Genomic DNA, 27589 nt, shown 5'->3' on the forward strand with positions numbered 1-27589 from the left:
ATTAACTGCTAAAAAAACATCATTACCGACCCATTACAACCGGTTGTGTGTGAACTCTATACTGAGTAATATTGCCGGTTCACCCTGGTTTTGCCCAAACCCATGTGATGTATTTACTCAGCATCAGTCAATACCTTTTGAATCTTAGCAACGATATTAATTTGGATTTTTCAGAGAGTTACTAAATTTCTGTTTAAGCAATAAACTATGTAGGCATCTACACCAGAGGTATGTACCCAAGTTTAGGTTGCATCCAAATAGAATAAAGAATACGATGTAGTTGGAATCAACATGTGCCAATCTGTGAAACGGTTATCAACAAATTAAATGGACTATCCGTCGAACACTATCTTCCACCTCCAGACTCCTTGCCTTCATCTTCTTAGGACTGGATCTTCCTATAATGCACCGGAGTGTCATACTTTGTCCGATGTTAAATTAGTTGGACTATCAACAATTTTTTACCTGCCTATACCAAAACAGTCTTGCCCATATGACACTTTCAAGAATTCATGCACGAAGTCATCAGGTGAAATCTTGTTCGGAATGTCTATTATGCCCATGACATCCCAAAATTCATAATGGATGTGTTGCATCACACCAAGAGCATTTTGGAAATCTACCTGACAGCAACTAGCAAAATGTATATGTTTTCTCTGCCTTCCAAAAAAAAAGGTTTCCCAATGCCAGCATCCACAATGTATCTCCTACATTCCATATGCAACAGTAAAAGCTTGATGTAGTTGCCCGTAGTTAACAAGTTGATCAATGACTCGTGCCGATGGTATAATGGTGTTGATGGAAAACACGGCGCCCTAGGAGTTTTCCTTCACTCCAGTGCAGGTCCAACGATTGCCTCGAGTGTCAAGAGCGTGCCAGCTGGTTTGATCCTGAAACCAGTAAGAGAAACAGAAAACATAATTAGATGAACAGTAGCGGATCTACTAATAGGCACGATGACGTATCGTCAGGACCTAGCCGATATGGGTATACCTAATCGGTTGCGACTTTATGATAGTTAGTTAGATTAAAACCCTAAATATGCCCTATCAACTGTAATATTGTTTCCTTGGTTTATATAATTATTTTAAGACAATATTATGGAAGTAAAAGATAGATCAGTATTTAAAGCAAAGATAGATAATGTACTGGCTAATACTTCAATACAAATTTATATAAACAAATCAATATATATAAATATACCAAATAGCAATTGATCACCAAATATGAAGTTTAAGTGAGATCAATCTCTATCTATAAAAATGGAAAATATATATAAACAGATCAGGAAACATGCGCTATCAAGTATATTAAGTAAGATCGGATGAAACCCCGATACTATCCTTAGTTATGATTAATTTCCGGTTAGTTTCTATGATTCTAAGCACGGCTGGGGATGATGCATCACAAAGTATGCAAAGAAGCATAAGGTCTACACAATCAAGTCATTAACCGCTTTTCAGGATGGTAGATACCTTAGTTAATATAATCTAGTAAGATGATTTAGTCGATGCCAGCGTAAACCCTAAAGTGAGAAATAGCCGATACGACTAAATCGAGATACTAAGGCAGGATTAACTAAGATATATGATAACAATGACTATGATAATAAGACTAATACATCTAAAGCGACATAATAGCCTCGATAGTGCAAGCCATCAAGACAAGTTACCTCTTGTTGAGAGATCGCAACCGATGCCCCGACTTGAAACAAGAACTTGTCAAGTAAAAAGGAGAAAGGTGGCGATGCGCTGAAAGTTGTATTGATTCGATCCATCTATTACAATTGTATGGGGCTTATATTGATACCCTGAGCACAAAACTTGTCCATTACAAACACAACTCAAGCTTTCCTAAAGATAAAATATGAACAAGCCACATGGCGGACTCTTATCATATCTCTAATTTAAACTGACTTAAATATCCTAATTAATAGATACAATTGCCTTAGGCGAGCACAACCTCTAAACGGCAATATCAGTTATTCCAATCTAAGCCCAAACCGAGCCCAAGTCAAGTTGTATTGGCTACCTGCCATATCGGCTCAATCCGTTTCCAACTCTGTTTCCAGCCGATGCGCATTTCGAATTTGGTAAGATTCAATCTCCTTTGATTCCGCATCGATATCCAACTCCAAATCCGAGTGAATCTTGTTAAATTTCGCTTTTAACAAATGGTAATGGTATCAATTGAGCCACTGGTCAGGCGGCCCAACTGAACTCTATATGTCAGCGGTGAAGATGGTTCCGAATATTCAGATCATTTGTATGACATTCAAGACGGAAAGGACTCTACATCAGTTGATCGCACTACTTTTTTTTTTTTGCAATTTCCTTAATTTTGATCTGATTCTTCTTGTATTTTGCCTATTGAGGCCTCACAACTTTTCAAAAATAAGCAAACGAAGAGTTCCATTGAGATGCCAAACATAATGCATGGTTAGAGCATCATCAGGAGTATCAGAGTGATCGTGGTCATATATGACCAAGTAGGCATCATAACTAGATCAGTCACATGTGATAAGACAAGGAAAATCATTTCAAGTAAGTAAGTTTTTTGATGGCGCAAGTGTACTTCCAGAAATGCGCATCTTACACAAGATACCATTGTATGCATTAATTCTCCTACCGGACACAACGACCAAACTAACATGAGCGATGAAGACAAAATGATTGTATCTCCTTTGTGCAATGCAATATTGTCATATGATTGTAAATATCACTAGTTGTTAACTTCTTCAGGATGGTTTGAACTAGGGGCCTACCCCTAGTCAGTTTGCATGTTTAGTAAGGCTAGTTGACCTAGGGGCCTACCCCTAGACAGTCCACTGAACATTTACTATTACGCCAGTCTACCATATGCATATATAGTTGGTTATATGTCTCTAGTTTTTCTTAAATTATCCTTCTTGCACCATATTTCGATAACTTGGTTAATTAAGCTAAAAGTGTGAGGCCAATTATTTTGCTGGGATCGGAATTAGTCAAGCACAAATATGCGTTTTGAACACTTGAGATAGTTATGGGATAGCCCTTATAGATCGACTTATCTATGGTACGTATACACCACCTTCGTGTAGTTTGACGGGCGTATCTTGGGGAGGGACTGGTAAGCTATCCTATTGAGTATCTCTCCTACTCACTACTCGGCATCATTGTTATTATATGGGAAGGTGTCAACTGTGGTCATGGGCAATGAGAGTGAGAACTACTTATGTGTGTATGAATCCCACTAATCCAAATACTCATAGTGCTTGTATATTATCTTTTTTTCTAATCATTGTAATGTTGGGAACACCCTTTTTTGAGTTGCGATCATAATAAAATCATTTTTAGGGAAAAAAGAAGAATGCATTTAACCACATGTATGATTCAATTTGATTTAAATATTTCCACATGTGCAACTCATAGGTTGACTACTAATAAGTCTAATCCAATACTTCACTTAATATATTGTCGCACTGTTTATTACATTTCACTTAAATTTATTGAACTATAATTGTTGGAGAACCAATATTGTCCTTGCATGCTGGTATGTCTACATAACTACATGGGTAGAAACTACTTCCGGCACCCACCCGGTTTAGAGGCACTGAGAAATTAATCGAGTACAAAAACTTATCTTTGAAACTGTGGATAACTATGTAGCTAGCAGCCGCAGTAGCTTCAGTGAGGCAAAGATTGAGATTCATTTCATTATCTCTACTAATACAAATTTTGAAGATATTTTTGCTTTGGTATGTCATCTATATATGAGTCGGTTTTTAAGTTCATTTGATTTTGAAAATATAGATCCGTATTTGAGTCGGGTTTTAAGCTCGTTCGCTTTTGGAAATACGGAAGGAGTCGTATAATATATTTCTTTAAAAAAACTCGCATACTAACTTAAAATGATCGGACTCTTAATTGCCGCTCATAATTTTCTAGAAAAATATATATCCAAGCGAATTCCCACAGCGAATTTTACCTTAACTAAATCGTATAACAATAAAATAACCTTTACCCGTTATAAAGCATGGGTATTTTTTCTAGTCTAAAACTCTAGCAGTGACGAACATAGACTCCAATTGCATCGGTTATAAAGCCAGCGCGTACGAAAAAGCCAGTGATCCGATCACTGCCATCAACTGAGAAGCTAAAAGGGATCCCAGCTTTAGGGTTGCCGTATGGCCCATAAGTCCTTTTCAAGGTGGTGATCTTGAGTGATCGTAGGACGTTACTTATTCCACTGACCCACATGCCCGTTGTGCCAGAGATTTCCATCACAAAGTCCAGAAGGCCGAGATGAATCTGCAGGTACAATTTACATGGATTACATAATTGGATAGTACATGTCTAATTAATTCATCTGGTTCAAAACCTCTATCCACTATAAATCATCGGATTTTGCTCATTGCCATGCATGAACATGTCACAAATTAAAGAAAAAAACGGTTTCATAACTTAAAAAATTCACAAGTTTTGACTAAAGGACTATCAATACTTATATATGCCGCTATATTTTTTTCATAAACATTCAAATTAAAATTTTAACTTGTTTTCCAGAGTGTAAATTTCATATTTACAGGTTTTATGCTCAGTTTAATTTTTTCTATTCCTGACAATCTACCTATATATCTACGGTTTTGCTAAAAAACTGTTGACAGTTTTTTGTTTGGAAAACTTTCGATTTTCTAGCCATTAGATGCGCTCTAGGATTCGTGCAACATATACAGGCAGAATAAAAAAAAATTCGCATGGGCAAGGCAGTCATCGAACATGATGCATACGTTAAGCTAAGCCATGCACCTTCTTATTAGCAATAACTCTTTTATATTATATATCACTTACACCCTAATTATATATCACTTACATCTTAGTTATAGAGTAGTTACATAGCACTTACACCCTAGTTACATAGCACTTACACACTAGTTACAGAGTAGTTACATGATAGTTATAGGGTAGTTACATTGTATAAAATTATGATTTGCAATTTTTTTTAGGAGCGCATATTACTTTTGAATTTGAAAGTTTTTTTCCCTTCTACATGTAGGCCAATTTCTTGTTTATCAATCGATCAGCTTGGACACTAAAATTCATGGTTTGTACTAGTGTGAATTGTTCCCCTATAAGCATTGATGACAAATCCTATAGTCAATATCTATCTATTATATATTGAAAGTCCATTTAACTTCTTACATAAGCTAGTAAGCTGCCACATAGCATCCCTACAAACGCTTCTAAGCCGCCTCATAGCATATCTACAAACGCTTATAAGCCACCACGTGGCGTTGTAATAAATCATATAAATTCTAAGAAAAAAGTATTTAACCGTTGGTTTTTATTTATTGTGGTAGATCCATTGTTTATCCACTATATCTACCTAAAAAAACTACCAATTAAATTTATCTCTAAAAATCCCCACTTCTAGGTGCACATAAGTACAGTACATAAGTACCCACACAAGCCCCATGTTCATCTCTTTAGTTTTGTTTTCTTTTGTAACATCCAAAAAGCAATACACCATTAAAAAGTTTGAATTCAGCTCAAAATTATATTTGGGATTTAAAATTAAAATTCAAAGCTCCTTTGGATTGTAGGAAGAAATAGTGTGCTTCCTATCGATTGCATCACTATACTATCCTTTGATTTGCATGAATATATTATAGTAATTCTGAAGGAAAAATTCATAACCAACCAATACCATGCCAAAAAAAACATAGGAAAGTTTAAGTCCATTAAACACCATACGAAGATTCTTAAACTACTGCCTGATACTATAATAAATTAGAGAAAATAATAGAAATTATGAGAAAAATATAAAATATTATACGTTTAGCCGTTTGGGAAACGTGCTCACTATAAATAAGCGAGTAGCCAATCCAATAAGCTATTTAGAACTCGGCCTTAAATTTATTACTTAGATACTAAAACGCTTAATATGTAGTATACAACATACTTGATCAATTCTAACTTAGGAGGTATATCCTCACTACCACTATCTACTTACCCCTAAATCATATTGCTTACGAGGTATCCATGCACGGTGCATATAAAAAGTTGCAGCATATGTCTATGACAATAAAATTAATAAAATTGAAATAAGATGCATGCGCATGTTTTTTTCCCTTCGCATGGGAAGGAGACAATCAAGCTGCTAATGCAAAGGTTGTCTGGTTAACTGCAGTTTATTTACGCAATGATAGATGATGATTTGATCTATGTGGGTTAACAAATTTTAAAATTCATGTTATTTCTGTACTTGGTCCAAAATTTGTTTACTCTATTTTACTCATGCATTTCTAAACTATTTCCGACCTATATATTTTTTCAATCATGTAGTATAAAGGAACCTTCAAATTCTTTCACCGAGAGACAAATTAAAGTCATAATATTCAAAATCCTAACCACAAAAAATATGATAGTTTAAATAAGATGCCACCTCAACTGCGCGGGCTACCTTCCTAGCTTGTATCTAACATCAATATCAACATCGGTCTTTCAGAGCCCAATGCAAAACTTAACCTCATTCGGAGATGGTTGTAGCTGTAATGGATCCTTTTAAACCTTGTTCGGATATGTTACTATAATAGTACTACTAATACAGTGTGCAACGCTTTGCTTGGGCTACCTAAGAGAATTATGGCACTTTCTATGCACCATTATATTGTCGCCTCATCCATAACATTACCTATAAAAAAAATCATCCAACACAATTTCAAGCTAATCATTTTGTATGAATTTCCGCAGCAACACATGGACTACCATCTAGTTATAACTTTATATATAAATATTGGAGATGCAAACCACAGCTACATAGACAGAGAAAGAAAGAGATAGAGGAAGAGAGGAGTATCAGTGGTAGACTTTACCTCATGCGGAACACCACCATCAGAACCCCAATGACCCATGTGGTACACGAGGCCATCGATGCCGATGTAGGTGAAGGAGATCCCGTCGACAGTGTCTCCGCTGCGGATTGTTAGGCGAACGAGCCGATAAGGAGCCACCTGAACGTCTCTATAATCTCCGCCTGCTCCTCCCCATGGACCAAACTTGGTAACTTTCATGCTCTAAATCATCCACAGACAGATCGGTATGTTGTTACAGTGTTGAATGTGGAAAATATTCATAAAATCTTTAGAGGGAGGAAGAGGATAACACACCATTTTGACTGATGTAGCTAACTTCTTCTTAAGTTCGCAAATGTATAGCTTGCTGCACTAGAGTAACCAGGAAGATTAGAAACAGTTCATATTTGTACTAGCTAAGATGTGTATACTAGGGTTTTGAGCATCCCTCACTAGAGATAGATAGACGGATATATAGGTCCAAAGAGAGAATTCTTTGTATGGCCTTAAATTTTTTGTCAATCTCTTTTATACCCCTGTTTATTCTCACTTTCTTTGCATACTATTGAATTTGTGTTGATTCTTTTCATACCCATTCTATCAGTTTATCATTAGCTGACCAATTAATAGCTCTGAAAAGTCCAATTTACCCTTCGAGCATGACAGGAATGTAAGAATATTTGGAGTACATGAGTTTGTTCTATGAGTTCATATTAATCATAAGGTTTACAGTATGAGGCCATATTGTTAGTAAAGAAGTTTATTTTTACATAATGCAAGATAAAATTTAATACACACTAAAGAGATTATATTGTATTTTTTTGATCCTATATACTACAAATTTTGTGATGTTGTATGCAGTGTCTGAGAATTGCTATACTGGTCTCATCTTTGTACATCGAATCTAAAATAATGTTATGCATGTCTTTTCGAATATCTTTTAAATTTTGGCCTCATATATATAGAACGAAGTTAATATTATAGGTAAATATAAGATGACATTACTCTATAAATTTTAAATTTTCGTCCATGTTCAAGGATAAAACTAATATAAATTTCGGAGGGTTGTTAAACGACTCACCAAGGAAGAAGTATAAGTGGATCAAAACCAAACTTAGGCATACAAGTCAGTAAGTAGAATGGAAAGGTTCATCTCAGATTTTCAGGCACTACTACAGAAATCCTACTAGGGGACAACGTTATATGCGTTGGATTAGGAAAAAGCGGTAATGATAAGTGCTTCATGCCCACCCAACCCCGCCACTTCCTGAGAGAGAAAAAACTGGCACTGATAACTCCTCTTCTGTGCAGGTTCTTTAATAAAAATGAACCATATATATTTCCCATACTTTTTTTATTAGCTGGTGCATTTAAAATTACATTGGTGCCAGTTTTTATTAAACCGACACATATCGAGCAGATAGCAATGCTGAGTGCGGGGGAGAAAAAAAAAAGCTGCTTCCTTATCCTTTCCCCCACATTCCCTTTTTCTCCCGTCGTCCTTATCCTTTCCCCCTTCGCTCTATCTCCTGTTTCCCTCTCACATCTACCCACCCGAACCACCACTACTTCTGCAGCCCCTTCTCTATGCCGATGTGTCATCATGGCCAGGTCCGCCTCAACGTACTCAATGGCAGCCTCCTTCTCCTCCACGACAGTGAAAGTATTGGCATCAGTAAATATACTTTGCAATAGTCCCTTCTTATACTAGTCCCACCTTTGTGCATGTTGAGTATAAAATACTTAAAATTCTAAACCATAGAGTGTATATAAAATTGGTTGTTGATTAAGGTTGATAGTTTACATATTGGCTACATTGAAAAATAATGCTTCAAATATGCTGTGATTAATCAATGTTTTAATAAAGGTAAAGTTTTATGAAACATATAGTCCATAAAACTTGTGGTTATGTGGCACATGTCATAATACCTGTGATTTTCTGTAACTTTGACCATAAAACATGGCTTTGCTGAAATTTACTCTAAAAATAATAATGGACCAGTGCAACATGCTATTTCTGTACGAGTGCCACCACTCTGCCTGGAATTAATGTAAAGATGATATTTCTATACTTTCCATTTTGCAAATTCTGATAGTCCAATATCTCTTTTTTAACCGATGTAGAAAGGTGTGGGCTTCCTCACCAGTATTTGAAGAATATGCCAAATATAACATTCTCCCAGAATATTGCATCCAGTTCGTGATTGCACAGCAAAGGGAATAAATTCAACACGCACTACCAACGATAATGCACTGAGCCTTTTCTTGCTGGAACAAATTCTGTTAATTAATAAAGACTAAAGTGGAGAATATTACATTTTTTATACCATCATGTTATGTGCGTGGATGAATTGAGGTGCTTGATGGGAGCTCGCCTCCCGTAGCTTGTTTGAGGACGAAGAGATAAAGGGGAGACTAGAGATAGGTTTAACAAAAAAAAACATCATCTGGAGTTCATTGCTATTGCGGCAACTATTAGGAGTGAATTTACGACAAATGCCCTTAAAAATCTTTGTGCTGGTAAAGATTTTTTTGCACTGAAACCTCCTAAGGGTAGATTTGGTGATATGTTGTGGGTGTCGATTTACAGTGTGTGTGGATATTGGCTTGATTGAAGAGGGTGATTTTTATATTAAATTTCATTTGTGTAATAAGAGTGATAAGTTTAAATGGGCCTGCACAGAATGAATTTAAACAACAATTCCTTGCTGAGTTAGTCCATTTGTGTACTCATGAGAATTTACTGAATCTAATAGGCGGCGATTTTAATATTTTTTGAAGTCCTGAAGAAAAGAATAATTCTAACTTTGATGATAGATAGATAGCCGTTCCTTTTTAATACTGTAATTGATGGTCCAAATTTACGGGAATTACAAATGTCGGGCAAGAATTATACATGGGCAAACATTCTTACTGTTCCTACCTTTGAAAAGCTAGATAGAATTCTAATTTCTACTGAATGGGAGGAAATAAACTCTTTATCTTCGGTTTTAGCTTTATCTTGAGATATTTCTGGTCATACTCCATTATTGTTAAACTCTAACTCAGCTTTCTCAAGTTTCCTTCCAAGTTTCAAATTCGAACTTGGTTGGTAATTGCGAGATGACTTTTTTTTGACATGGTTAAGGAGGTATGCTCAAGTGTTCAGGTTGGGAATACTCCAACGAAAGGTGACAAGCGAAATTACGTAGGCTAAGACAGCATTTGAGAGGATGGGCCAAAAATATTTGTGGTTCATTTAGGAAACATAAAAAAGAGTTGTTGGACAGGTTATATAGTCGGGACAAAAAGGCAGAGGCATGCTTCTGAATAATAGATTAGCTATGCTTCTAAGATATGAGGAGATTAAGTGGTACCAACGTGCTAAAGTAAGGGACCTGTTGGAAGGTGATTCCAATACCAAATACTTTCAGTTGCTGGCTAATGGTAAGCAAAGAAAAACAAGAATATACCAATTGCTAGTGGGTATGCTGAATTAAAAAAGCATATTACAACTTATTATAAAAGTCTTTTTGGGCCATCTGAAAAAACACAATTCTCTCTTGATGAGAACAGGAGGGAGGATATTCCGCAAGTGGCACGAATTGAGAATGAGGCTTTAAAAGCAAACTATTCTGAAAAATAAGTTAGAGAGGCAATTTTTCAAATGGAACACAACAAAGCTTCGGTCCTGTTAGATTTCCAACTGAGTTTTACCAAGTTTTTTGGAATGTTATAAAAGATGATTCTCTAGACTTATTAACACAATAATTTCATAGTGTTTCATTGCACTTGTATTCGCTTAACTTTGGTACGATTATCTTGTAACCCAAGTCTAACGATGCTACTAAAATACAACAATATAGGCCAATATGCTAATTAAATATAAGTTTTAAGATTTTTACTAAGGTGGTCACAAATAGAATTATGGTAATGGCACAAAATGTTATAAGCCCAACTCAGATGGCTTTTATTCATGGTAGGAATATCATGGACGGGTAGTTATTTAACATGAGACGATTCATGAGTTGCATAGGAAAAAACAAAATGGGATTATTTTTATGATTGAGTTTGAGAAAGTGTGTGATAAAGTTTATTGGTCTCTTGTGCAACAAACTATTAGAATGAAAGGCTTTTCCACTAAATGGTGTGAATGGATTGATTCCTTCATCCAATGGGTCATGTTGGTATAGAAGTTAACGACCAGATTGGACCAAATTTTAAAACTTGAAAGGGTTTAAGGCAAGGTGATCCTCTCTCTCCAATCTTGTTTCACATAGTTGTTGATATGTTGGCTGTACTTATTCAGATGGCCAAATGGCTGGTTCCATATGTCGTTGATGAGGGTCTGTCTATCTTGTAGTATGCAGATGACACATTGATTTTTATGGGCCATAATTTAGAAAATTCTAAGAACATGAAGTTACTTCTTTTTGTGTCCGAAAAGCTTTGTGGTCTTAAAATAAATTTTCATAAGAGTGAATTGTTTTGCTTTGGTGAAGCAAAAAAATGTTAAGAACAATATTCTCAAATTTTTGGGTGCCGTATCGGTCTTACCCTATTAAATATCTTGGCATTCCTATGCATTCTAGAAAGTTAAATAACAAGTATTGGAAAATGAAAGAGGAGAGAATTGAAAAGAAGTTGAGCAGTTGGAACACAGATACATTGTCCATGTCCATGAGCCATTGATGAAAGATATGAAAGATTTATGGTAGGATGGGATGAATGTGTGGGATAAGTATTTAAGACAATACTTTACAATGAAAGCCATCATTTTCGTTACTGTTGACGGTCCTTAAGTGCAAAGCCAAATATACAATCAAAATTAGTGGTATAAGTTTATTATACTAACCGTCAATGTTATAGATCGGGCATACCCAATAGTCTTGGATTGGTATCGACGTAGCCCACCATATACCAAGTTTTATGCAAAATCATGCCTGATATACGGAAGGTGTTCCGGATAAGGAAAGAAAAATAGAACTACTCGGATTGTATCCATACTTGTCTCCCTAGTTTTCCTTGGACAGGGGGACATTCGAGGGTATAAATACAAGACCCCTTGGAGGAGAGGAAACAAGCCAACAGACAACAACAAAAGCCTAGACATACTCAATCCGGAGCCAGCCACAACGACTGACAAGAGAGATCTAGCGCTACCTCCAGTCTCATCGAGTTCATATTCGAGGACGAAGACTACGCTAGCCATCGGCTCCGTGTGAGAACTCCTTTCTGCCAAACTGACCGAGACTATATTAGGTTATCTCAAATATTGTACTAATGTGATACTGATATATAATGGCTACACCGGCTTCAGCCAACAAGACTAGGGCTATTACCGGTTAGTTAAGGGGTCCGAACATGTATAAAAATATGTCTCCTATATTTTTTATCTCAATCTCGAGTATGCCTTGGCACAAACGATCCCCATACTCTACAAATGTCGTCGTCAGGATATCCACCCTCAAAAATATTCCGCCAGGTAGGGAACTTGGTGCTTAACGTTTCGACAAGATGAGTTCCAAGAAGACGGATTTTCTGGCAAAAAACTCCTCAACTTTAGCTTTGGGAGATATGACCCGACCGGATTGCACTCTCCTATGGATCGGGACCCTCGCTGTCTCAATCTTCATCAAGATATTGGCGCTATGGACTTTTAGACAAGGGATATTTCAATGACTTTGTTCCTGGGAAATCTGACCCGACCAGAGTACGTTCCTTGACCAGATCGGAATCATCGTCATGCACCAATTTGATCTATCAAGATCACTGAAGTTTCAAGACATCACTGTCATGGAGGACATTGGTTCACTATTGACGACCGCCTAACCTAGGCCCGCAAGGACCTATCACAAACTAATATCGCTGCCCAAAATCTGATCAGCTAACACTACAACAAAACTATTGTTTTAAGACGTTTTACTTAAGTCGCTCTGTAAGTCGTCTCTGCTTTTACAAGTAAAATTGAAATAGGGACGATATTTGAGACGCTTTATTAGTTGAGGAGATAGTTTAAGACGCTTTATTAGTTGAAGACATAGTTTAAGACGCTTTATATGTTAGCACAACATTAAATCGTTTAGAGATGAATATTGAGACGTTTTGGAACGTCTCATCTGTAGAGAATTTGAATATTTAATATTTAATCTCGTATCTGCTAGATAATAAAAAATAAATAATAACCCTTTCATCCAAGCTCGAACACAGTACCTGCAAGTTGTAAAGTTTAGACACTAACCAACTCATTACCATGGACAATTTTGAATGTAAACACACAATTTTTTTTATATTGCAACTTTGCAAACATGCGTCATGTGGTAATCAGAAGTGGGTTGGCCCTGCACAGCACTTCATTTGTTGGGCCAAATGGATGACTGACGGCTGGCCTTCATGCCTGTGATCGATCGTGTGTATCCGCGACAGGGACCTGTGATTTCCGATCTCTTCTGATTTTCTGATCTCGCCGCGATCGTACAGAGCCGCGCCACCGGCCAATGCTTGACCCGGCACCTGGCTACCCCACGCGGCCACGCCCTGACGCCCACGCCACCACGCACGACCAGCAGGCAGGAGCCCCCACACCGGCAAGCCCACGCCGCCGCCTTGGCCGCTGCTGCAGCCTGGAGCGTGTGCCGCCGCCGCGAGGAGCCGTCGTCGAGTCGATCAGCCGATTAGCCGTCCGCACCAACAATTTTAGGTTATCTGTTTGTGTACTTTTTTAGTTACTGATTTTATATGTTTTAAGATGTTTTATTAATATATCATGGTAAATTTTTTGGTGACTTGGTCTATTATATTATATATACTTACATTATATATATTAGAATTATTAGATTTACTGTGTTTAAAAAAAAAAGATCGGACCACCCATATTCTAAATCCGAAATCCACCACTGATGAGCAATGGACGCTAGGAGCTGAAACAAGCCGTCGTCTCCTTCCTTCTGTCTCCTATCCAGCCCCAGGTCCAAAATGTTAATCTCTCATTTAGTGATTTATACATTTTTATTCCCTATTTATGTTGGTTAATCGTTAAATGCCAAGAGTACTGTTCACTACAAATTGGTTGGCTTGATTTAATTTGTTTTATGCTAGCGAGAGAATACGGAGATCACAAATGTCAGACCTTCATATGATTTATAATTCTTACGGCTAACTTGAATCAATTTAAATGAGAGACGATATAAGAACCATAAAGATTAAGGTGGATCGAAATGATAGATATAAGTACCGCAAAGATGAAGCTACCTTTTACCAGTTGTATATTGAACTTCTGCTATGAAACTTGCGTAGTATTAACATAATAAGTTTATGTATCCATCTTTATGCCCTTCTCAAATCTCCCAATCAACTTCTCGTTCTTTTTATTTAAGTCAGAATTGGTCAGTGGATCAATTGCTAGTGCCAGCGTTAAGACTTTACATAGTGTTTATTTGATTAATTATGTGAATAATAGTCAGAGAAAAAAAATGATTTTTGTGACTTGGGAAATACTGTTCATACTTTATGCACATTTTGGACATGTTTTTGTAAAGTTGATGAAAATAATGTTAATTACCAGGTTCATGTTTTTCCTCTTATTACTTCAGCATACCATATAACTAGTGATGGATCGAGATTGGATGAGTGAACCCAGAACATCTGCTTCCTATAAAGATGGTGTAGCACATTTCCTATCCATTGCATTTCGTGATGTTCCAGATGATGCCAAGGTCCTTTGTCCTTGTGTGAATTGTAGAAACAGAATAACACAGAATTATGATAGAGTTAAAACACATTTGAGATGTTCTGGAATTCTTCAAAGCTATACCAAGTGGATTCACCATGGTGAGAAATATGATGCACCGTCATTAGTATTCGCTCCTGTATTTGGCAACCCTAGGAATATTCCTATTTCCAGTGCTCATAAGAGCAATGTTGTAGAAGTTGGGGATGGAAGATCGGATAACATGGAAGGACTACTAAACGCTGCATTTGGCAGGGAAGATAGCTTTGAGTCTATATCGAGTGCTTCTATCGATGATGATGGTATTTATTTTGAGTCTAGCTATGCAGAACCTAATATGGTTGAGGATGAGAATAATACATTTGGAGATGGCCATAATGGGGGGGAACAAGATATGTTCACAAGGTTGTTGAAGGATGCAAAAACAAAACTATATCATGGGTGTGATAAATTTTCGAGGTTATCATTCTTAGTCAATTTGTATCACCTAAAATGCATACATGGATGGACACAAGAATCTTTTACAGGACTACTTGGTTTGCTATCTGATGCACTTCCTCAAGAGGCAGATTTACCGAAGAATTGTTATGAAGCAAAAAAAATCATCCGTGGTTTAGGTCTTGGCTATCAGAAAATCCATGCTTGTCCTAAAGATTGTGTGCTCTTTCGAGGTGACAAAGCTAACCAAGAGTCTTGTGATGTATGTGGTTCCTCCCGCTAGATAACTGATAAAAATGGGTATCCAGTTGAATCAAAAGGAAAGAAGAAACCAGCTAAAGTGTTGCGTTATTTCCCATTAATACCAAGAATCCAAAGACTATTTTCAACTGAACAAACTTCAGGAGAGATGCGATGGCACGAGGAGGGCCGTACAAAAGATGGATTGCTACGGCACCCTGCTGATGGTGAGGCTTGGAATGATTTAAATACTCGTTATCCTGGTTTTTCTACTGATGCCCGCAATGTGCGGCTTGGTCTTGCAGATTCAACCCTTTCAGGAATATGAGTTCAAAGCATAGTACTTGGCCAGTGATGCTTATTCCTTATAATCTCCCGCCTTGGATTTGCATGAAACAAACATCGTTAATTTCGTCCATGATCATTCCTGGACCACATTCACCTGGGAATGATATAGATGTATATTTGGAGCCACTTGTTGATGAGCTCTTGCAACTATGGCAGGGTGTGGAAACTTATGATGCTTCTGCAAGGAAGAAATTTTCTCTCCGAGCTGCATTATTATGGACATTGAATGACTTTCCTGCATTAGCTTACCTATATGGTTGGAGCACTGGAGGGAAATATGCATGTCCATCTTGTGCTACACTTACAAAATCATTTCATCTTAAAAAAGGTGGCAAATTAAGAGAAAGGGAGCAATCGGAAACTCAAGGGTAAGAGAAAGACATGTAAGGAGAAATCAAGAGATAACCCAAGTAAGTCTAAAAAGAAACCTGAGTATTGGTTGAAAAAGAGGTCAATATTCTTTAAGCTAGAATACTGGGAGTGCAACAAATTAAGGCACAATCTAGATGTGATGCATATAGAGAAAAATGTATGTGATAATTTAATTGGAACTTTGTTGGATATTAGTTCAAAAACAAAGGATGATCTTAATGCACGACTTGACTTGGTAAATATTGGCATTCGACCAGAACTTCACCCTACAATAGATGATAAAGGAAAGAAAATATTGCCACCTGCACCCTTTACCATGTCAAGAGAAAAAAAAGAGATTCTGTGTTCAGTAATTCAGAACATTAAGACTCCTGATGGTTATGCATCAAATATTTCTAGGTGTGTCAACATGAAAGATTGCACTCTTAATGGTCTAAAAAGTCATGATTGCCATGTTTTACTTGAAGACATTCTTCCCATAGCACTTCGATCATGTTACCCTAGCAAAGATGTGATGCATATAGTTAACGAATTGGCTCGGTTCTTCAAGAAGTTGTGTTCTAAAGTAATAGATGTATCCGAGCTTGATGAACTTCAACGGAGTATTGTGATGACACTATGTGATATGGAGAGAGTTTTTCTTCCTTCTTTTTTTACTATCATGGTGCATTTGTTGGTACACTTGGTGGAAGAAGTTAAGCTCGGTGGTCCAGTGCACTACCGTTGGATGTATCCTTTGGAGAGGTATTTATATGTTTTTTTCCTCTCTTATATTCACTATTCCTTGGAAATAACATATATTTTTAAATATGTATAGATCATTTGTTCGAATAAAGGCACTTGTGCGAAACCGAGCTTACCCAGAAGGTTCAATTGCTGATGGTTATATTGCAGACGAGTGCCTGACATACTGTTCGAGATTTTTAGATGAAACCACACGCTTTACAAGACCACCCAGAAACCCTGAACCTTCAGATAATACAAAGGACTTGTATATGTTTGAGAGTGCTGGTGAACCAATCGGCAAGGCTATCACCGTAGCCCGATTTGATAACCAATTTCTAGTACAAGCACATCGATATGTCTTGCGACACTGTGATGAACTTGAAGATTTTCGCAAGTGCGTTACACAAGCTTATTCTCTCTTTTTGTATTGTTATGCAAAAATAGATTGTTTGATATATGTGATTGTTGCAGAGAATTTCTCGATGAAGAGAAAAGAAAACTGCCTCATACAACTAGCTTAACACAGTCCGTCATCGACATGTTGATCAATAGAAGCTTTGCTGATTGGTTGGAACAAAAGGTAAAGTTGTGTGCATTCAAATTTCTGTTGTAAGAAATTATTTAGACAGTAGAGAGTAATGATACTCTTATGCAGGTTTTAGAAAATGGTGCAGAAATAGATGAAAAGACAAGAGCATTGGCTGCAAAACCGAACAAAACTGTTGTTCGCTACAGTGGATACATTATTAATGGTTTCAGGTTCCACACTATGAACCGTGAGGCTGGCCGCTCCACTCAAAATAGTGGTGTTGTGAACGTCGCTGATGATGGTGTTAATTACTATGGCAGATTATCAGACATTGTAGAGCTGTCATATAGAAATTACAAGGTAGTACTCTTTAGATGTGATTGGTATGATGTCCACCACAGAGCTGGTATGAAAAATGATGAATTTCGGTTCAGCCTTGTGAACTTCTCTCGGAAGATACACACTGGAGAGAAATTGGATGATGATCCATTTGTGTTTTCATCCCAAGTGGAACAAGTGTTTTATTCTGAAGATCCAAAAACTGAAGGATGGCATGTGGTAACGAAATTTAGGCCTAGGGATCTTTTTGATATGTGTGTGGAACAGCCATCTGATGAAGCAGAGTAGATCATGGTAAGAAAACTCAGGCTTAGGGATCTTTTTGTCTTTTCGTTTTTTTTCTTTAGAGGAAAAAGGCAGGAGCTCTGCCATTCATTTATAGAAGGAAAGCAAGCAAACATAGAGAAATCCTTTTACAGGATGGTACCAAGGATTTCTGTTTACTTATTGTCTTGTTCATTGTTGATAATCGTCATCCGAAATTCAGAATATTAGAAATTTGCATGGCTTGTACTTTCTATTGATAAAATGTAGAAATTCAGTCTGGAGTTAAGCCTGGAGTTAATACTGATGACATATATTTGAAGATTACATCCACTTGTTTTTGCAGCAACAAAGTAAAGACAAAATTAACTGATTCTTGTTTCATGTTTCAGGTTTGCCAAATGCAGGCTATCAATGCAAACAGAAGCAAGATGTCCACAATGCCAGATGATTTCTGTCAGAGTCCTGATATCCTCAGCAGTTGTGTTCTCCTGCCTCTAGGACCTGAAAACCAATGCTCAACAAATAGAGACATTTTTTATATGAATTCCCAAGTGAAAATGGGCTACAAGTATTGTTTGATAACTTTTAGATGATACCTGCTTCGGAATTATTTTTTTAATAATACTTGGGTTTCATTTGTTGGGATGGACTTATATATATATATGCTTGCTGCTCGTGTTAAGTTATGGACTACAAAGTTTTATATTAATTTCCCTACATATTTCCATAAATTTGATTACTGTCTACCGCGCGCAAGACATTTGACCTGTCGAGGGTTCTATTCCTTCCCCTAGCACATTGCTTAAAATTTTTGTTCTCCATCCCGCGCACAAATGTTAAAGTAAATCCGGCGGTGAAAAACGTAAGTTTCTCCCCTAATTTTTTTTTAGAGAAAACAAATTAGGGGAATAAGGTACCCCTATTTTCTGTGTTGAGAGATTTTGTTTTTAAAAAATCTCCATTGATTTTATGTCACAGAGAAAAATAGATGAAAAATTGTAAGTTTCTCCCGTTATTTTTTTAGATGAAAATGTAGATTTCTTTTTCCACTGATTTTACGTCAGAGAAAAAAAAGGAGAAAAAGATCTAACCGTGCCCAAATTGTAGGATTCAAAACTCAAAACCTGGACCTCACACAGCATGTGCCTCCAACATTATGACTTACACCGCTGAGCTATGCAACCTTTTGATATTTAGTTAAGACAAATTTTGCTATAGGACACTTCGATTTCGTAGTTTTAACCGTGGGACACCGCCCGAACTCACTTTTGGGGGAAAACACTTCATAAACGTGGTAATTTACCAATGGACACCGCGCCAATAGCATCCTCGCTGTCCTCCACCGCTCCCACCGCGTGTCGCTTCGCCACGTGCTAGCCGTCCTCCGCCGCTCCCGCCGTCCTCGATCTCTCTCGCCGCGAGCGCCACGGTGGCCGCTCCCGCCGTCCTTGCCATCTCCTCCATCGCGATAAGCTCGAGCCCCAGCGACCGACGCCGCCCCATCCTGCTTCGCTACCGCTCGCCCGATGCTTCCTCGTCGCGGCAGTCGGCGCCGCCTTCCACCTCCCTGCCCCTCCACACCTGCCAAGGGAGGGCTGGACGATGACGAAGACGAAGGGCAGCATGGCGCCAACCTTTTCGCCATGCCCCCGCCATGTCGACGCCTCTGGCCGCCATTCGCCTCTCCGCCACGCGCCCGCCACGGCCACCGCCGTGCGCGCTGACCTCCCCTGAACCACCTCCATCTCCTCCTCTTCAAACTCAAATATTCAAAAAAAAAAGTTTGGTAAGAAATAAAGATTGTACATGTATATTTCCCTTAGAAGTATTATCATAGTAATATAGAGCTACTGTAATATAAAAAAGCTTAGTTTGAAAAAAAAAAGATAATTGAACTATGAAAAAATACTACAAATTTAAAGTTGATGGTCAAAATTTTGACTGAATTTATCCTAAACATTGATGAATATTCATAGTAATTGAAAAATATGGAAAAAAATAGATTACAAGCTACTGGGTTCGAACCATGTACCTAAAGCATTAAAAACACAGCTGGTAACCAATAGATCATAACCAATACTTACGTTTACTTACATCGTATTGATAAAATACAAGCAGCAGCATTCCTAAATCTAATTCGTTTTGGCGCCCAGGTAAAAAACTTTCGCGGCATTCTTTTTTCGCCGGGCAAAATTTTTCGCGGCATTCTTTTGGATAAGTTGCTCAGTCTATATATCTATCCCTCCACCTCCCCACTCATGTCACACTCCTAACAGAACACGGATCTGGCGACAGCCGCCGGCCGGTGCCGTTGCTCCGTTCTTCCTTGGATGCGCAGGTGACTCAATTGATCTCTACCAATTCTTCTTGTTGTCTCTTTTATTCTTTATTGAATCAAACTATTAGGTGCCCCTTCTGATATCCTTCTCAGAAGATCGATTTATTAGGTGATGACGGAAACCCCTTCTCCATAGTCTGTCCTTAATTAAATTCGTCCGTCTCCTGCAGTCTGCTGGCCGCCGGCAAGGGGTAGGGGTCCGACTGTGTCGGTCAGACCTTGAGTTCTTGACATATAATTTATAATGCCCTAACTACCCTCTTTCTTGATTAGTACATTACTGTTTCACAGAAAAAGGTTACATGCATATGTAAATTTGTACATCGTGTATTTCTAGTAATTCCCTATGCAGTCAATTACTTTTGGTTAGATGTATGGTTGACTTCAGAGTTTTTCTTCTTCAGTTAACAATTATGGTGAGAGTGCCAAGACGTTTGCGGAAGTTGAACCTAGATGTCCAGGGTGCAGAACATGCAGAACATGTGGAAGGCGAAGAAGGAAACTTGCACTACAACTTTGAAGATCAAGATGAAAGCGATAAGCAACATAATGATGATAATTTGCACTTGCATCTTGAACTTCAGGATGGAGGCAGTGAACTTGAAGAGGAAAATTCAGAAAGTGATGATGATGCAATAGCAGAGTTGCCTTCCGCAATTAAAAGGCCAATTAATATAATCTGTAAGTTTTATATTTTCCTACTCATGTCTTTATGTATATGCTTTTCCGTGTGAACCATAGTTGAAATGTTCCTACATGTAGTTCCAAATGGAGAGGTACGACAGATTCTAGGAAATTTTAATGTCAAAAACATGGAGCAATTAAAGAATGGAAAGGTAATTGTGGAGACAGATGAAAATGGTGTTCCCAATGATAGATCAGGTTCCCTTCTTGGCTCGTACCTTGGTAAAGATGGCACAAAATTCAACATTTGCACCATTGCACATTCCAAAATGGGACGATGATTTATTTGTGGAGCCACAAAAGTGCATAGTCGCCCACGTGGAGGTGAATTCTTTTTACTAAATACTAACAAATATCATGTTTTTACTTTTCACAACTAACATCTATTTATAAATGTTAATAAAGACGAGATTTGTCTATCCATCTGAGACAAAGCTACTTACAAGAGATTGGGTCCTAATGAAAGTTAGCAAAGGTTGGAGGTCTTACAAACATCGTTTGAAGGATAGATACTATAATCTTGATGTGAGAACTCTGAATGAAATATCAGAAGATGTCCCAAAAGGTGTTAATGCAATTCAATGGGTTGGTCTTCTTGCAATTTGGGGTCAAGATAAAAATAAGGTGATGTCTCTGTTTTCATTTTAAAATTGTAGCCCAAGTTAGTTGGCTAATCATCTATATTTTCTGGTTTCTGTTTATAGAAATTATGTGAAAAAAACTCTGAATGTGCAAAACAACAGAGGAATCCACATACAACTGGGAGAAAAAGCCATGCTATGCTTTTTAAAGAGATGGGGGTAATTGTTTGACTAAAACATTGATCTTATTATAAACCAGAAGCTTCCTAATGGTATAATTGATCCATCTTCTGATTTACATTGTTGCTTAGGAAGCAAAAAAGAGGGGGAAGGTCCATGAGATTGATTTATGGGATGAAGCACATAAGAAAAAAGATGCACATATGAAGGCAGTACTGGTATCTTTTCTTGTTATTAGTTGCTTTCATTATATACAATTTGTTTCACTTGTGATGAACTACATGCATGTTTATTTATATGTAGGACATGGCTTATCATGAATTAGCTAAAAGGAAAACTGATAGTAGTGGTGTTCTTTCACCCAAAGATTATGATGATGTTTTTCGAAGTGTTGTTGGAAAAAAGACAAAACTTCGAGGGTACTATGATCATAAGAACTGGAGCCATTTAAAGGTTTCTCAGGGACTAGATGTTATTGGGCAATCTGAGGAACAAGCAATGCTTAAATTAAAAATAAAGGCAATGGATGATAAATTAGAGGATATGAGTGATGATATGAATCTCATGCGCACCTTCATAGAACAAAAATACCCTGGAGAGAATTGGAGAAACATTGTGGTTGCAAGAAAAAATAAGGAAGTAAGCATCTGTTCACCATATTAATTTCTTTGTGAAAAGGTCAATGAACCAAAACAATATGTAAGAATCATGTGGTTTATGTTTTTGTTTCAGGTGGATATTTCTGAACAAGTTGGTAATGATATTCCACATGAGTTTGAAAACATTCTTGACAAATCATATGAAAATGTCCATCCTACACCAAATGGCAGTGCATCAACATTCATTAATTGATCTCTACATATTTAGTTTTTACATACCTCATTGGTTACATGCTCATGGGTCACCAGTGATGATTCCACGTTCGTCTGACTTGTTTTGGTCCTTTGGGCCAACCTTTCCAAACTCAGTTGCTACAATTAAAATACAGTAAAGTTATGTACATGTTTCAATCAAGCATAATCGATTAGCATGGTGGGATTTCTGTAGGTCACCTTGGCATTTGTGCGTTCATATGGAATAGATGGATTGGCCCGACGATCTTTGGCATTAGTTCACGAGACCGGGTGGACCGGGTGCACGGCGACGGTTCACGAGAACGGACGGCCGAGATCGATCCATCCAAAACGAACGGCCGGGATCGATCGGTCCACAGCCAGACCACGGCGGTCGGCACCGATGGCGTCAGCGGTGACGTCACCTCCGGCGGCGACCGAACCGCGCGAGCTCAACGGCGAACGACGGCGCGGCGGCGCGAACGGAGAGCACCTACGGGTAGCGGACGGCACGGCGAACTCACCGGTGACCAAAGAAGCGGCGGAAGAACAACGGACGGCGACAGCGGCGAAGAAGAAGCGGCGGCGACCTCCGGCTTGACGACGGCGACGATGTTCCGGCGGTCGACAGCGACGGCGGAGGGGCGGACGAGGACGGCGACGCGACGGCGACCACGACGGCGACCTCCCCGAGCAGCGACGACGACTGGAGCGACGGCGACGCACGGCTGGAACGACGGTGGCGACGGCGGCGCGAGGGCTCACGGCGCTAGAGCTCTACCGGCGACAAGAGGCGAAGGCGAGGGTGGCGACGGGTAGCGGCGGGCTTGGGGGTCCTTTTATAGGGGCAAGGACACGGCGGCGAAGGCCCACGGCGGCCGGCGACGAGAAGGAAAGTCTAGGGTTCGGAGGAGAGAGACCGATCCGATTCGACCTCAAATCCACGAATTTCCAAACGATTTTAGCCGATGATTCCAAAAGAGAAAAGATAGAGGAGATCGAGAAGATCATTTCCCCTCTATCGATTTCATCGGAAACGGAAAGGATTGGCCGGATTTGGAAGGAGACGGCGGCGGCGCGGCGCTAGGGTTTCGGGCGGCGGCGGCGCGAGGAAGACGACGAGTCTGACAGGTGGGCCCCACCTGTCAGCGAGCGGGAGCGCGCGCGCGAGCGGCGGCTCGGCTGCGGACTGGGCCGGCTTGGGCCAGAGAGAGAGAGAAGGTTTTGGGCCGACTTTCGGCCCAAAGCCAAAAGAGACTTTTTAATTTAAATTACTCATGAAATGCAATTCCATTTATTAAAAATACTTCCTTAGCTCAAATAAATCCCAGAAAAATCTAGGAATTATAGAATTAAGCAAAGTATTTAATGAAACTTTATCTGGCCCCATTTTATATTGGAATTTATTATTTAAAATTAGATCTTCTCTTCTAGGCTTTTAAAATCATTTCTAATAATTCCAATTAAACAACAATTTATATATTTAGGATTTTTAGGGTGTGACATATTATCTGCAGGTTCAGGGTTTCTGGGTGGTCTTGTAAAGCGTGTGGTTTCATCTAAAAATCTCGAACAGTATGTCAGGCACTCGTCTGCAATATAACCATCAGCAATTGAACCTTCTGGGTAAGCTCGGTTTCGCACAAGTGCCTTTATTCGAACAAATGATCTATACATATTTAAAAATATATGTTATTTCCAAGGAATAGTGAATATAAGAGAGGAAAAAAACATATAAATACCTCTCCAGAGGATACATCCAACGGTAGTGCACTGGACCACCGAGCTTAACTTCTTCCACCAAGTGTACCAACAAATGCACCATGATAGTAAAAAAAGAAGGAAGAAAAACTCTCTCCATATCACATAGTGTCATCACAATACTCCGTTGAAGTTCATCAAGCTCGGATACATCTATTACTTTAGAACACAACTTCTTGAAGAACCGAGCCAATTCGTTAACTATATGCATCACATCTTTGCTAGGGTAACATGATCGAAGTGCTATGGGAAGAATGTCTTCAAGTAAAACATGGCAATCATGACTTTTTAGACCATTAAGAGTGCAATCTTTCATGTTGACACACCTAGAAATATTTGATGCATAACCATCAGGAGTCTTAATGTTCTGAATTACTGAACACAGAATCTCTTTTTTTTCTCTTGACATGGTAAAGGGTGCAGGTGGCAATATTTTCTTTCCTTTATCATCTATTGTAGGGTGAAGTTCTGGTCGAATGCCAATATTTACCAAGTCAAGTCGTGCATTAAGATCATCCTTTGTTTTTGAACTAATATCCAACAAAGTTCCAATTAAATTATCACATACATTTTTCTCTATATGCATCACATCTAGATTGTGCCTTAATTTGTTGCACTCCCAGTATTCTAGCTTAAAGAATATTGACCTCTTTTTCAACCAATACTCAGGTTTCTTTTTAGACTTACTTGGGTTATCTCTTGATTTCTCCTTACATGTCTTTCTCTTACCCTTGAGTTTCCGATTGCTCCCTTTCTCTTAATTTGCCACCTTTTTTAAGATGAAATGATTTTGTAAGTGTAGCACAAGATGGACATGCATATTTCCCTCCAGTGCTCCAACCATATAGGTAAGCTAATGCAGGAAAGTCATTCAATGTCCATAATAATGCAGCTCGGAGAGAAAATTTCTTCCTTGCAGAAGCATCATAAGTTTCCACACCCTGCCATAGTTGCAAGAGCTCATCAACAAGTGGCTCCAAATATACATCTATATCATTCCCAGGTGAATGTGGTCCAGGAATGATCATGGACGAAATTAACGATGTTTGTTTCATGCAAATCCAAGGCGGGAGATTATAAGGAATAAGCATCACTGGCCAAGTACTATGCTTTGAACTCATATTCCTGAAAGGGTTGAATCTGCAAGACCAAGCCGCACATTGCGGGCATCAGTAGAAAAACCAGGATAACGAGTATTTAAATCATTCCAAGCCTCACCATCAGCAGGGTGCCGTAGCAATCCATCTTTTGTACGGCCCTCCTCGTGCCATCGCATCTCTCCTGAAGTTTGTTCAGTTGAAAATAGTCTTTGGATTCTTGGTATTAATGGGAAATAACGCAACACTTTAGCTGGTTTCTTCTTTCCTTTTGATTCAACTGGATACCCATTTTTATCAGTTATCCAGCGGGAGGAACCACATACATCACAAGACTCTTGGTTAGCTTTGTCACCTCGAAAGAGCACACAATCTTTAGGACAAGCATGGATTTTCTGATAGCCAAGACCTAAACCACGGATGATTTTTTTTGCTTCATAACAATTCTTCGGTAAATCTGCCTCTTGAGGAAGTGCATCAGATAGCAAACCAAGTAGTCCTGTAAAAGATTCTTGTGTCCATCCATGTATGCATTTTAGGTGATACAAATTGACTAAGAATGATAACCTCGAAAATTTATCACACCCATGATATAGTTTTGTTTTTGCATCCTTCAACAACCTTGTGAACATATCTTGTTCCCCCCCATTATGGCCATCTCCAAATGTATTATTCTCATCCTCAACCATATTAGGTTCTGCATAGCTAGACTCAAAATAAATACCATCATCATCGATAGAAGCACTCGATATAGACTCAAAGCTATCTTCCCTGCCAAATGCAGCGTTTAGTAGTCCTTCCATGTTATCCGATCTTCCATCCCCAACTTCTACAACATTGCTCTTATGAGCACTGGAAATAGGAATATTCCTAGGGTTGCCAAATACAGGAGCGAATACTAATGACGGTGCATCATATTTCTCACCATGGTGAATCCACTTGGTATAGCTTTGAAGAATTCCAGAACATCTCAAATGTGTTTTAACTCTATCATAATTCTGTGTTATTCTGTTTCTACAATTCACACAAGGACAAAGGACCTTGGCATCATCTGGAACATCACGAAATGCAATGGATAGGAAATGTGCTACACCATCTTTATAGGAAGCAGATGTTCTGGGTTCACTCATCCAATCTCGATCCATCACTAGTTATATGGTATGCTGAAGTAATAAGAGGAAAAACATGAACCTGGTAATTAACATTATTTTCATCAACTTTACAAAAACATGTCCAAAATGTGCATAAAGTATGAACAGTATTTCCCAAGTCACAAAAATCATTTTTTTTCTCTGACTATTATTCACATAATTAATCAAATAAACACTATGTAAAGTCTTAACGCTGGCACTAGCAATTGATCCACTGACCAATTCTGACTTAAATAAAAAGAACGAGAAGTTGATTGGGAGATTTGAGAAGGGCATAAAGATGGATACATAAACTTATTATGTTAATACTACGCAAGTTTCATAGCAGAAGTTCAATATACAACTGGTAAAAGGTAGCTTCATCTTTGCGGTACTTATATCTATCATTTCGATCCACCTTAATCTTTATGGTTCTTATATCGTCTCTCATTTAAATTGATTCAAGTTAGCCATAAGAATTATAAATCATATGAAGGTCTGACATTTGTGATCTCCGTATTCTCTCGCTAGCATAAAACAAATTAAATCAAGCCAACCAATTTGTAGTGAACAGTACTCTTGGCATTTAACGATTAACCAACATAAATAGGGAATAAAAATGTATAAATCACTAAATGAGAGATTAACATTTTGGACCTGGGGCTGGATAGGAGACAGAAGGAAGGAGACGACGGCTTGTTTCAGCTCCTAGCGTCCATTGCTCATCAGTGGTGGATTTCGGATTTAGAATATGGGTGGTCCGATCTTTTTTTTTTAAACACAGTAAATCTAATAATTCTAATATATATAATGTAAGTATATATAATATAATAGACCAAGTCACCAAAAAATTTACCATGATATATTAATAAAACATCTTAAAACATATAAAATCAGTAACTAAAAAAGTACACAAACAGATAACCTAAAATTGTTGGTGCGGACGGCTAATCGGCTGATCGACTCGACGACGGCTCCTCGCGGCGGCGGCACACGCTCCAGGCTGCAGCAGCGGCCAAGGCGGCGGCGTGGGCTTGCCGGTGTGGGGGCTCCTGCCTGCTGGTCGTGCGTGGTGGCGTGGGCGTCAGGGCGTGGCCGCGTGGGGTAGCCAGGTGCCGGGTCAAGCATTGGCCGGTGGCGCGGCTCTGTACGATCGCGGCGAGATCAGAAAATCAGAAGAGATCGG

The 27589-nt window shown here is 38.6% G+C and overlaps 1 protein-coding gene across 1 annotated transcript; it reads right to left on the minus strand.

Moving 5' to 3' along the window:
- Nucleotides 1-3896: 3896 nt before the first annotated feature.
- Nucleotides 3897-7321, minus strand: LOC127772077 (horcolin-like). Its single transcript, XM_052298064.1, has 3 exons — nucleotides 7148-7321; nucleotides 6854-7054; nucleotides 3897-4289 (listed from the first exon to the last, which is right to left on the minus strand). Exons 1-3 carry the CDS (start codon nucleotides 7148-7150, stop codon nucleotides 4041-4043), a joined length of 453 nt encoding a protein of 150 aa, XP_052154024.1. The 5' UTR covers nucleotides 7151-7321; the 3' UTR covers nucleotides 3897-4040.
- Between the last annotated feature and the right edge of the window lie 20268 nt (nucleotides 7322-27589).

This window comes from Oryza glaberrima, chromosome 4, assembly GCF_000147395.1.
Source record: "Oryza glaberrima chromosome 4, OglaRS2, whole genome shotgun sequence".
In the NCBI taxonomy this organism is placed as follows: domain Eukaryota; kingdom Viridiplantae; phylum Streptophyta; class Magnoliopsida; order Poales; family Poaceae; genus Oryza; species Oryza glaberrima.